This window comes from Pocillopora verrucosa, chromosome 9 (assembly GCF_036669915.1).
Source record: "Pocillopora verrucosa isolate sample1 chromosome 9, ASM3666991v2, whole genome shotgun sequence".
Classification (NCBI taxonomy): Eukaryota; Metazoa; Cnidaria; class Anthozoa; order Scleractinia; family Pocilloporidae; genus Pocillopora; species Pocillopora verrucosa.
Genome location: NC_089320.1, coordinates 19,500,558 through 19,514,056, shown reverse-complemented (window position 1 = coordinate 19,514,056; position 13,499 = coordinate 19,500,558). Strand labels below are relative to the sequence as shown.

General features: G+C 38.6%; 2 protein-coding genes across 2 annotated transcripts; both read right to left on the bottom strand.

Moving 5' to 3' along the window:
* Nucleotides 1–559: 559 nt before the first annotated feature.
* LOC131793718 (ubiquinone biosynthesis O-methyltransferase) lies at nt 560–3,265 on the bottom strand. The gene is made up of 5 exons (XM_059111189.2): nt 3,128–3,265; nt 2,781–3,002; nt 1,968–2,210; nt 1,336–1,495; nt 560–783 (listed from the first exon to the last, which is right to left on the bottom strand). The coding sequence occupies exons 1-5, from the start codon at nt 3,242–3,244 to the stop codon at nt 614–616; spliced, it is 912 nt and encodes a 303-aa protein (XP_058967172.2). The 5' UTR covers nt 3,245–3,265; the 3' UTR covers nt 560–613.
* A 2,817-nt stretch (nt 3,266–6,082) lies between these two features.
* LOC131793656 (uncharacterized) lies at nt 6,083–13,417 on the bottom strand. Its single transcript, XM_066172162.1, has 6 exons — nt 12,984–13,417; nt 9,720–10,361; nt 8,841–9,383; nt 8,275–8,545; nt 7,357–7,592; nt 6,083–6,796 (listed from the first exon to the last, which is right to left on the bottom strand). The coding sequence occupies exons 1-6, from the start codon at nt 13,171–13,173 to the stop codon at nt 6,549–6,551; spliced, it is 2,130 nt and encodes a 709-aa protein (XP_066028259.1). The 5' UTR covers nt 13,174–13,417; the 3' UTR covers nt 6,083–6,548.
* Between the last annotated feature and the right edge of the window lie 82 nt (nt 13,418–13,499).

Here is a 13,499-nt window from a genome sequence, read left to right as displayed (position 1 = left end):
AGATACTTCTTATATCTCTGGGTACACATAGAGGGGAAGATTTCAATACCAAGAAACTTTAATTTGACTTTTAGTAGGTGGTACAGTGAACCAAGGCCTGCTAAATCATCCAATCATAGTGCACATACAAACAGAGCTGTAATAAAATTTCAGTTTTCTTTTCCTGAGTCATTCCTTGACTCGGTAAGACTTCACTACAGCCATTATTTGGCCTCTTCTAACATCAAATTCTCTTCCCAGAGGTAATAACATGATGAGATCAAAAAGTAACAGCTGAGACCATAATTAGCATTAGCAGAGTGTTCCATGACTGTATGGCTATCTCCCAATCCTCCACAGTAATTTTTTTTCAGTGAAGCCTAGAAAGTAGGCAGTGATTAGTTTCTTGTGAGAGATAGGTCAGATGTACAGTAATTATCTTTTGGCCTGTGCAGATGTCAGTCATTTGAATTTCAAGGTTTAATGGCTTTTAGAGTCACCATATAATTGATTATTTTTTTGAGAAAAGAAACTTCTACTTAGACTGAGAGGCTTGCAAAAAGACAGAATGGTCAACTAATCAAATAACAATACTTTATTTACAATTCTAAATAGTTAACTTCACAATTAACAATCAGGTTTCAGACTCATTTGATGGGTTTTCTTCCGATGTTGTCTCGGGGAAGATTTGTTCAGGTTTCATGGCACTCAAGGCAAAGTTAACACTCGTATCCTCAATCCAGCACCATTTGTTAAACACTGGCATGAAGAACATTCCTTTTACATCCATAACTTCTGCACCATCTGTGCAAATCAAAATGATATGAAGAAATAAAATGAATGTGAGAAAAAGTATCTACATGATGCAAACCTGAGGAACAATGGGGCTACAATCCTTGTCACAATTAATGAAACATCGCTACCTTTCCCCCTTGTCAATGAAAGTAATGAAAAAATCAAGTGGCATGGAAAACTGCAACATTACAAGAGAAGGGGTGTTTTGTGTTTCAACAGAACTTGACTAAGGTTGTGGCTTGCACAGAAAGGTGCTCAGATAACAATTTAGGTGCATTAGCTAAAATTAGGGCTTTTGTGAGGCAAAGTTTTTTATGTCAGGAAGCAAGACAGTTTTTGGGCTCCTCTTAAGCTTGTTAAACCAGCCCTGCAGGTACAGGCACCCTGCTTGTAACTTGTGAAAGGTTTTGGTGTTTTTTGATTTCTTATTTTACAGTGGAACAAGATCAAATGACACAAAATGCTACTTTGTTCTGACATTTTAAGGATCATTCTGCTATTTTCTGTTTATCTTGTGTTTAGAAATGCTGTGAATTTGTGCAATAAAAATTTATCACATACTTTGAGATATCAGATCTGCCAGCTCGTCAACAGTCACAAACTTGTTCCAGTCATGAGTTCCAGGTTTCACTAATCTCAAAAGATATTCTGCTCCTACAATTGCTGCAGCATATGAGAAAACTGTCTGGTTGATTGTTGTAATCACTAGAGAACCTCCTGGCTGAATAAATAAAATAAATTGTTTAAAAGCTAACATTCAATTTTTTTAGAGTCAAATTCTGTGGCTATCCCATGCTACCGATTTTCTGATTCAATCCATTTATGAACTCAATACCTTGCAGCTCATGATATTTCCAATAATTAAAGGCCCTATGTTAGCACCTTGGGTCACCAGAAAATTTTTGTAGGACCAGAGACATGCACTTCATCAAATATAGCTCTGCTACATTAAACATTTCTTTCTTTCCATTATTTTCTGAATAACTTTAATTCTGGTACCCCATATGTACAGATTCAGCTCCCAATTAGGGCTGACTGGTTGAACCACAAGTAATCTGAGTACAAAATACACACTAGATAGTAAATCTGCAAGAAATTAATAACACATAACACCAGGATGATTATGGGATACCAGAGAGATGGAACAAGTTCAAAGGTTGGAACCTACCCTTATGTCTAATTAACAAACTCACCTTTAGCAACTGTGTGCTTGCAGAAATAAAAGTGTCTCTATCTGTTACATGTTCAATAACTTCTGAAGCAACAACACAGTCAAAAGATTCTGGTTCCTTATCAGCTAGCTCTTCTACTGTGATGCATTTGTACTGCACATTGCTGGCCACCTTAAAATCGTGTTGTGCATGTCTCAAGGCAGCATGTATATTGAATGCTGATGCATCAACTCCTGTCACTTCTGCACCTAGTCTTGCCAAAGGCTAAAAAAAAATAAACCACTTTGAGTTGATTGGAGACTAACCACATCTAAATAACTAGTTTATGGTTCAAGCAACTAAACTTGATTAACAGAAGTGAAATAAGCTTTTCAAATGAAATTGGAAGAGAAACTTTTTTTGTCCATTAATTAATGAAGAGCCCTTACAATGCTTAAGGTCTCAGTGAAAAAATAGGAAGAAATAATTGCAGCATTCCAGGAATTACTTTTACTATGAGGTCTTAATGTTTCAGTTTTCTGAGGTTAAGGGGTCTTGGGTGTTAGTCATAGCTTAGAAGGTCTGATGGGAAGAGGTGGTTTTTAGTGTACATATTTGGAGACATTTGGTGTGTGCATAAAATTTATTTCAACCTAGTTAAATTTATGCATGATTTTTTTTGCATAGCCTTGATTAATGAACTGGGTACACATAACTGAGTCAAAGATTTCATAGCAGTACAAGGCTATGAGATCTTTTGACTCAGTACAAGGCTAAAATAGAGAATATTCTCAGGAGAGGTATAATAAAAATCAGTTATACTGTTAGTTCATAAACTGGTCATAAAACTCTTACCTCAGACAATATTCCACCTCCACAGCCGACATCCAGTATTCGAAAACCTTTCAGAGGTTTTGAAGGGATGACATTTTCCCCAAGCAGATGCTCAAGAGAGCTTTTAATAAAAGGAACTCGGAGTTTATTCATAGAATGAAGAGCGGCAAAGTCACCATTTGGATTCCACCAATCACTTATTGTCCGGCTTAGCTTCTCAACCTCTTCTTCATCAACAGTACTCTTGTGAGAAATGATCAAAGACATAATGGATTGATCATTCTTAGACGAAAGTGCTGATTCACGAGCGTTGCATATATTTTTTTCGGTAACATTGATCTGTAGATGCGTAAGATAGTTTTCCTTACCTTTGCTGAGGTACAGAAATGCCTGCTACGTATAAAGCTCTTGGCAGTATGCCCTACTCGGGGTGAACTTAGCTCACATTTAATTCTGAAAACTGCAGAGCAAGTTCGGGCCGCCATGTTTGTTTTCGTTTAATTTCCTGAGCCCACAGTTGTGATACACCTAAAATATACGTTATGTAATTTGGCAGATAATATGACGTATAGTATTTACATGCGTTAAGTCGAGATGACTGAATATTAACCGAGTTCCTTTTTTGGCGTTTTTATGGACGGAGAAGGTCTGAAGAAGGGCTAACGCTCGAAACGTCAGCTTAGAAACTCTCTACAGGGGCCAATTTATATTCTCAGCTCAGTTGATAAAACCAAATTATACAATTACAACATTTTCCAATATTCCACAAGTTTTGCAAACTTGACATCACCCGCCAAAAATGGCGAAAGTTTGCTTAGCGTGCGTTCAGTACGTGATTTATGAGTTGATTTGGTCACCGATCTGCAAAATTTTTACCTATCAATTGTGTAAGGAACTTAAACCTAAATTTATTCTTTTTTTTTTTCACAAGACAATGTAGTTTGGAACGAAAGAGTGTCTATCATATGAGTAATTAGAGAATCTCAGTCTCTTTCGTCGTGACCGCCGAATAAGCAGAGCTCTATGAGCGGAATTTTTGCAAGGTTAAAGCCTCTCTCTTAAGTAGCTATACTCACAAATTCTACGGAGGAAATGAGCTGCTCATACTCTTCCGACCGAATTTGAAATTTTCTGATTTCAGGCACCTTCCCACCAATTTTGTTGAGTACACTATTCGGCTGTGATTTTAATAAGAAGAGAGCCTATGATTGGATCAGTTGAAGAAACTAGCGTTCTGATGAGCCTTTTCAACCCGTTTTCCTAGTTGATTTTTTTCTATAAAGGGTTATATGAATGATATCAATTAAAACATCAGTAAATGTTGGAACCCTCTTGGAGATCCGATGACTTGGCCTGTTCTAAGTTAAAGAAATCGACGCTAAGATGGATGTTGATCAGCGAACGTGAAAGATAAATGAAGCGATTTTTAAAAGTCTGTTATTCCACCAGGTACGCTTAGCCACGAACAAGAATACAAAAATGTAAAAGAAAAATTGTGATCAAAAATTGTGATCAAAAATTAGTTTAGCACAAATTTAGAGGTGATAGCGAAGGGAACGAGTAGAGCTTGAAAGGGAAACACACTGAGAATGATAAAAAACATTCGAATAGAAGATATAAGATATAGAATAAGAGAGACAGTAAATTTTGAGCCAGGTAATGAGGAGAGAAAGCTGTTTTACGTCTAACGCAAGCGTTGGACAAAGAAGCCCCCACGAGGAATCGAACCCCAGACCTTCGGATTCCGCGCGCCGATTCTCTACCACTGAGTCACTGAGACTGAATAGTGGTGAACTATCCAAGTCATTACGAGGTTCACATGTAACCTCTGTCCTGCAAACCCCTTGGATCAGCAGTATCGAAAGAGTCTTGGGTGTTAATAATTTTACTTACACACATGGATACGGTAGTTTCGAATAAGACTATAAATCAGAAATTGTTCAAGTTCCAAATCTGCTGGAGAAACGTAACTATGAATAGCTCCAAGAACTAGACCTATTGTTTTGCTATGATATATGATTTTGAAAAAATACCATAAACTTTGCCATAGAAATTCCCTAACAAAGTTTTAAGTTAAAAGGTATAATTACGTAACAGAACAAATTTCATATTCAAGGCATTACTGTCGTCAGAAAGAATCGTTCTACTTTGCGCAGTCAGTTTATAGTTAAAAAGTGCCACGACTCATTTTTTATGCAATTTTTAAAAGTTGCCGGTTTTCCGCCAGATCAACTGCAAAGTAGTGTAATTCTTTTTTATAGCATCTCATGCAGCATCGGGCACAACCCTCTCAATTCATTTTCTTTTCACGCTCAAAAGAGACAGGGTAAGTGACATGGCACGTATCGTCCCAATCATGCAGCACTCTTTCTCTGTGTGGGGTTTTAGTCCACCTTGTAGTTATAGTCATACTGGTTCACAAAATGTATGTTCGGGTTCCACTGTTTTTTGTCTTGGTGTAATAGGCAAAATTGATGGTGATGGGATTTTTTCTGAAGTCATCAATACGGAAGATTACTTCACAGACGACGAAAGCATTGCACAATGAGTACATTGGTTCTGTGACAAACGAGAAAGAAAAAGAATAGCATTAAATGAATGAACAGTCAAAAAGACAGTGACGCCTCCTTTATGTACCCAAATAAGAAAATCATTTTCAGAGTATGACTCTGAGTGAAATACCACATTGGAACTCTAATGTTTGTTGCACGGTGAATGGTTATCTCGGTAATGAGGGTGCTCTTTGAGATCAATCATTGACTAATTGTACTGGACGTACTTAATATTCTTAATGTTTCTAATCTAAGTTTTGATAAAAAGAAAAACCTACTTGAAATCAACACAGCTCGAAAGCTCTTTTGCAACATTAGTCACAAATAGTGAGGCAGTATCCTAACTCTTTTTGCCCCGCCGCGAGATCTGGTTCAAATTCTAAAGTTTCAACAGCTCTCAATGACTCACTTTTCACATAACTGCATTTGGATGATATATTAGTCTTACTGGCTGGGAAACGTTGTGTTTCGCCTCTCGTTGTCACTCCACGGACACACAGACGAACACAGGTGAAACAGATATTACAAAATCATTAGAAGCCTTCAAAAGGTCGCGACCAAAATTATTTGACGTAATGTTCCTCATAACCTGTACTACAGTTATAAAATAATCATCTCCTGAAGACAGGAAGAAATTAGATCCGATGATCAGTGGACTTTGTATCTCAACAAACAAATACTCACGGTTTTTGAAATATAACTTTTTTTTTCAAGGAAAACACTACAAACATGCATAAAATGCTTACTGAATTATACGCACTCCGAGCTAAGTCACGCTATATTATTCGACACTCATTTGCCAGTTAGCGAGTTAATTGGAAGTTACCGTTCACTTGGCTTCCTAATCATACTTATCTTACAAATACGATGATAATTTTGCTCCTCGTTTATCTCCAAATAAGCAGATTTACAAAGAACTACCATTAAATTGTTTCAGTTCTATATGTTATGGAGAAACTAAACTCAAAAGATCAAGACTCATTGCTTAACTTCCATTCAATGATTTCAAAATTTAAACTACACATAACTTTCAAAGTAGGAAATACAACTATCAAAAATTGAGCGGCCAATATTTACTAGAAAACATCGCGCAATTAATTCACAATTGACAATGCGTCAATCTAGCTCACTTAACAGTTTCAATCTATGGATCTACAACAAAGTAATTTTATTCCTCAAAAAATGTCTCCTAAAAGCAACCTGAGAGTGCTTCTAAGCTCCATGTTCCTTTTTCGGTTTATTGAAAAGTGAGGGAGTAAGTAACGAATCGCCCGTAGTCCCAAGCGTACAGCACTTTCTCTCTGGGGTTATAGTCCACCATGGAGTTGTAGCCATACTGGTTTATAAACTGTATGTTCGGGTTCCACTGTTTTCCTTTCTTGGTGTCATAAGCAAAGTTGATAGTGGTGGGATTGGTGCTATAGTCGTCAATACAGTAGATTACTCCACAGGCTACAAAAGAATTGCCCATGTAGTTCATTGGTTCTGTGAAAAACGAGAAGGACTAGCATTAGATAAATGAATAGTCAGAAAGTCGGTGATGCCTCCTTCATGTACCCAAATAACAAAATCATTTTCAGAGTATGATTCTGAGTGAAGTACCACACTGGTATTTCACTCAGAAACATATTGGTAGAACTTCTCCGCTAAATCTCTGTTCTTACGGATGTCGAGTTTCTTGGGGTCTTGATTTTCCACCTGGGTATACACGATAGTTATTTATCTATTAATCTAGCATGCTTACGCCAATCAAGCTTTGGGTGAGGGCTTCAGTAACAATACTAATGTTTGTTGCACGGCGAATGGTTGTCCTGGAAATAAGGGTGATTTACATGAAGGACTCTCTAAGATCAATTATAGACTAATTCTTCATTGGTGATTGATTGAATGAGATGATAAGCCCGCTGATCTTTGGATCTTATTTCTTTCTGTCTTCAGAGGGTGATTATTTTATAACTGTAGTAAAGGTTGAGGGAATATTACGTCAAATAATTTTGGTTGCGACCTTTTAAAGGCTTCTAATGATTTTGCAATATCTGTTTCACCTGTGTTCAAGGTCCACGTTCGTGTTATGCGGTTGCTATCTACGTCGATTTTTGCTGCGTTCAGACGTCCGTTGTGTCTTCCCCACAATACCCACAATCCATGCTCATCAACTGCTAGGTCCACTGCACTGTATCCACTCCACTGGTAGTACCAATGTGAGAAATCACTCAATGTTATTGTACCCTCAAGACGCTCTGTCTGCAGATTATACCTGTCAATGTAGGACGTTCCTTCTCTGTATCGACGAGAGGAAGAGATTTCAAACGGAGAGAGAAAGAAAAACTCGATCAGTTCTTATTTCTCAACACTTTAAGTAAATAGTTGAATGGTTACACCTCTCTTGCTTAAAAAGTGCTTATTAACCCTTAAAACCCTTAGAACCCCTAAAACCCTAATATCAGTATGCATATTCTCCATACTGTCCTTTATACATTTCCAAAGGTGCTGAAAAAGAGAATTTATGTAACAATCAACAGTACTTTTTTATTTGGTGATCATTTCCTTTATTCTCGTGACCGTGATGTTTGATTCAGGGGTGATAGTCAAAGCACAAACCTAGCACAAAACAACATATATAGATACATACATACATACATAGCACAAAAAATCTGAGACTCTCTGAATAATTTATGAAAATAAAATACATTTTTATTCTTTTTCCTTTTAAGTTTCAATCAAGTTCTAAACCTTCTTTTAGTTACTCAGTACGATCTAACTGCAAATTTGCAAATAAAAACTGTTGCTCTGGAATTATGAAGTTCAAAGAGTTATGAATTTTCCGGTAAAATATCAACAAATATGTTGTGAAAATGTGTTGCTATAATTCGTCTATTTGTAATCTTTGCAAATAGAAATAGCTAGAATATTTGCTTCTCGCGCATGTGAGTTTGTTGACGAAAACCAAAATGTTACCTGACCTGTTGTAGTAGAGGTATGACCCGTATACCACTGCTCCCGTCCCGTGCCAGTTATAAGGTAGTTTGTACGTCTTACGAGTCACGCCTGTCTTTAACTTGGCCATGTCTTCATATTCTTCAACCACATTTCTATGATGATATGACTCCATTACGAATATACTGTTCTTACCCATAACTCCTAATGGGTCTCTCATCCAAGCTCCTTGTGCGGTCGATCGTCTGTAATGAAGGACAGGTGTGCCAACAGTCTTTATGACTACAGCACAGCTTTCTTAAAAGGCAAGGAAAATTATTTTAAAATAATGCTGAGACTTATGCACAAATGTTTGACCCATCAGTTACCAGTTTGAGGACAGCGAAAGCTTTTGCTAAACGTTTCACTTGTTTCCAAACAAAACCACAGAATATTGACGATATATAGAATACACTTTGATATGGTACATCAGTTATTAACGTGCCCTTCCTAAGTCTATGGTTAGTTGTATATGATCATTACTTTTAGATGATACTCTGAGTTAATAGTTCATTTTGTAGTGGGTCAAAAGGTGCGGCCATCTTTTTATCACCTTTTATTTCCACAAAAGTAGAGGTCTCAATGGAAAATTTTCCTGCTATTGTAGCAATACAAGTATAGTTTCCAGCATCTTGAAGCCGTAGATCTGTGATCACCAGTCCTTTCTTTGAAATAAAACTTCTCCCCGCGGGAAGTTGAGCGCCTTGTCTTTTCCAGCTAATCACTGGGTGCCCGTTGCGAGTTACGCTACAGTTCAGCTTCAAACTGAACCCGGAAAATGCTGTTTTTCTCTCGGGTGGTTTAAATATAAATTTTGGAAGAGACAACACGAGCAGCAGAGTTTTTTTCATAGCTCTACCGAGAAGGTTTGATGCCACACATACATAGTTGTCAGAGTCAGTGCGACGAACGTCAAATATTGCCAGTGTGCTGTTTTTGTTTTCAAACTGAACTCTTCCTTGTGGTAACTGACCAAACGGTCTGAGCCATTTGATATCTGGCCGTGGATGACCTGTCTCCCGACAGATTGGAAGGGTTATATTACTTCCTTCAATGGCATACATTGGTCCAGGATTGAGGGAAACACGTGGACGAACTAAGAAGAAAAAAGCACACTGTAAATTGATCATGTGCGAACATAAGTTATTTCCTACCCACAGACGGTTCATTAATAATTTGAGTGACCCAAATTAATAACGTGTTGGATGTATCAGACATTGATGACACTTTCCGAGTGCTAAACCTGTAGCATTAGATCCGACAAGTGCAGCTCGGCGAAGCTTTTTTTCTGTGCACAGTGGGTGGTTTGAACCCTTACTTATCATTTGTGGTATATTTTAGTACATCCTTAATCAAGCTTACAACGAAGGAAGAACAATTTTTTTTCATGAAGCCTTGAAGATGTATAACAGACCATTCACGAAAAACATACCATTCACGACCAGTCGTACTGTTTTCTGAGCCTGTCCTAAGATGTTTGCCGCTGAACATCGATACATGCCGGCATCACCTCTTCTAATATTCCTTAATTGTAGTCGTCCTTCCGAAACCGTCGACTGCTCAAGTTCCGAACCCTTTAACAGCCTGTTCCACTTCATTTTTGGCTTGGGATTACCACTGACTGAGCACTGGAAAGCCGTTGATCCAGTCTCGTTTACAGTCCGAATTTGAGGAGAAACTTCAACAGTAGGTCCAGAAATCGATTCACCGGGCTCCCCTTTCATTCCCGGCATTCCAGTGGCTCCTATGTCCCCTTTTTCTCCTCTGGGTCCAGTGTTCCCCTTTAATCCAGCAATGCCCGTCATACCTCGCTTTCCTCTCTTTCCAGGTTGTCCCGCACTACCTTTGTCTCCATTTTTCCCAGGTCTCCCTCTCTTACCTTTCGGTCCAGGTGGGCCAGGGGGGCCTGGTGGCCCACAAGGACTGGTATAACCGTTTGGTTGACATAATCGTAGTCGGCCGCTCGACAAAAGTTTTTTCATCTTCGGTAACGCTTGCGACGAAGTTTTATCTTCTGTGGCATTTCTGGTCGTGTCAGCATTACGCTTGTTTCTGTAGGATTTAATTTGGGCTTCTATGAAAGAAACGGTGAAATTTTATGATTTGACCATAATAGTACGGAAGGGGGAAATTGACAAAATTTAGTGCAATAAGTCTGCAATTAAGAGCAGAAGCTTAAGACCTCCGCCTTAAATATATAATTTGATACGCTCGCCGCGGACGCCTTATCTTAGGATAAAATGGTCCCGATGAATCATTATTGAAAAAAAGCCTAAGCGGAGTCAGCGAGTAATCGGATGGGTACTTTAAATTGGCCTAAAGCCAATTTAAGAGCGAGGTGGAATTGAAACTATGAGCATAGTAATCAAATGTGTCGATGATAAAGTGCAAGAAACTCGTAAGTGGAATATTTGATGCAAATAAACATTTTTTGCTCGTCGATCACTAACTTCACTGTATTTTCTTCCTTGCTTTCTTCTTCTTCTTTTTTTTTCGCGTTCTTAATCATTTCTCTTGAAATCATTCTAAGTTCAAAACTGCCGACGGTTGCATTCTCTGAGTTTTTGGTTGAAGGTCTAAGTTACATGAGTCAGTCACTTACGAGTTGAAGTGGCCATTTTTTTGTGCGTCTTGCTGCCTAGAATACATTTATTGCTGTTCTCCATATAAATTGCTGGCTATGCTCGTGCTAGTTCGCCATGAGAGAATTTAGTTACTTTTGACCCTAAAACAGCACCACCGCACTTAGCTTGGTACAGGTGCTACGTAAAAATTTGATACGTCGTTTTTGCAAATGCGACCTTTTCTGGTACGAGAATTCAGGAATGAGAAGTCTTTGTTACTCCTCCAGCCCCTCTGGACCACGTTTCTTCTTTCCTCTGATGATTACTCCCTCAGTAAAATTCGTAACTTCCTCGTTGGTCTGCGTTTGAGATCACATGATGCCAGAGTCGCTGCTTCCTGTTAAGCAGCATTGATTTCAACCCCGAGTTTTGGTTTAAGTGTGTCAGTGTGACATTTTATTGTCTCTTCCTGTGTATAGCTTTTACTTTTTGGTGTCGTGTGACTTTCCCCATATTTACAAGCTACTAAGAGGTTTCTAAATGAAAAACTAAGGCCTAGTTCAAACGTCGATCTTTACATGTACCGAACCTAATTGCAATTTGGGTCGACTAGAATAATTAAGAGCGGCAGTTGATTCAAACGTCGATCCGAATTTAGTCGATCCTAATTGCAAAACTGAACATAACTCCATTGTAGTCAGCGGTTAATGCCTACCAAAATGGCGGAAAAAAATGCGGGAAGCACAACTTGTGGAAATGAAGAGCTTGTTTTTCTTGCAAATGCGATTAAGGAGGGTAGAAAAAGGCGACTCAAGATGCAGTTAGCATTAAACAACCTTGCTGCCAGGAGAAGACGAGTTTTGAATTTGGCTTGCCTTCTATTATTGCTTATTTCCCAAAGGAACATCACAGTTCCTCGTCCAGTTCGTTCGTGTCGTCGACTGAAAAGAAATTCTGGCTGGTGGGAAAATGTTTGCAACAATTATCAATTTAAAACAAGAGGAGCACGAGCCTTCCTATTTTCCCGCCATATTGTTTGAATGGTTCGAAGGCTTTCGCGCATGGCACGTAAGCGAACTTTCTTGAATTGTGGGTAAAACATAATTATTTTAACGTATGTATAATGTATGCATTAAGTTCGGCCTAAGGCCTAGTTCAAACGTCGATCTTTACATGTACCGAACCTAACGTTTCTATTAAGTACATGTAAAGATCGACGTTTGAATCAATTAGGATCGGCAGATTTGTATTCGGATCGACAGTGCCGTTCTATCCGACTCGGCTAGTCGGATAGAACGATAAAAGATCGACATTGATTCATACGTCGTACTTTACATGTACCGAACTTAATGCATACATTATACATACGTTAAAATAATTATGTTTTACCCACAATTCAAGAAAGTTCGCTTACGTGCCATGCGCGAAAGCCTTCGAACCATTCAAACAATATGGCGGTAAAGGAGGAAGGCTCGTGCTCCTCATCCACAAAATATACCTGTATACCCATTGGTAGGCATTAACCGCTGACTACAATGGAGTTATGTTCAGTTTTGCAATTAGGATCGACTAAATTCGGATCGACGTTTGAATCAACTGCCGCTCTTAATTATTCGAGTCGACCCAAATTGCAATTAGGTTCGGTACATGTAAAGATCGACGTTTGAACTAGGCCTAAGTATTCGGACGGTTCTGCTTGGAAAACGGAAACCGAGCCTCTTAAAAATTCGTCGTTAAGGTTTTGATGCGCCCGAAACTGAATGTTGTGGCGCGGTTATTCGGAATTGTTATTGTACTAGTTGGAACAGAATTGCAGAATAAAGAAAGCTTCTTTAGCGTTAGCGACGAAGAAAATCTTATCGTGTGATTATGGCACACACGTAGTCTGTTACTTCACTTGTTTGTCGACATAAGCAGCTAAGTCAAGTTACTTCACGATATTCGAGTCATTTTATCGTTATAGAGATCTGCCTCGAAATAGACAAAAATCTTGAAACGAAACGAAACGGTAATAATAAGCCACACAGGGACCAGGATGGCAAAGATTATGACAAATTGCGAGTGAAAACTTGGAACATTTAAGCTAAGCTTTTCTAAATTAACAAATTGTGGAGTTCCTTTGTAATACCTACCAGCTGGGGTACCTTGGGTTAACCCTTCGTGGACTTTCATAGCGTCTACAAAGTCTTCAAGAGCAGTTATTTTCTTCCTGTGATTGCTTAGTTCCATTTCAATTCTCAAAAATCCAACACAGTAAAACAATACAGATGCAATAGAAATTATTGAAAGGTTGGTACAACTCCTCTGAGTTTGAGCTTTCATGATGCTAGCTTGTCAAAATGTGGAAATGGGCGAAACGGTCAGCCTCCGACTTAAATTTCTTCATTGGGTCATTTGATAGCTTCTGTTTCAGCTTTGAAGCAATCAAAAGCGGAAGTGAAGAAACTTCTCACTCATGAGTGTGAAAAGGTCAGCATTACACCACGGTATTGAAGGAGGAAATGCGAGCGCAGAGTTTACGTGTTGCCCTGCATGTAAAGATTTGTAAGCTGAGGGCCGATAAAGAAATTCCTCTATGTTCCCTACAAGATTAAAGGTGTTTACTTGCTCTGCTTGAATGTTTCTTTTGGCTTTATTTGGGACAGCCT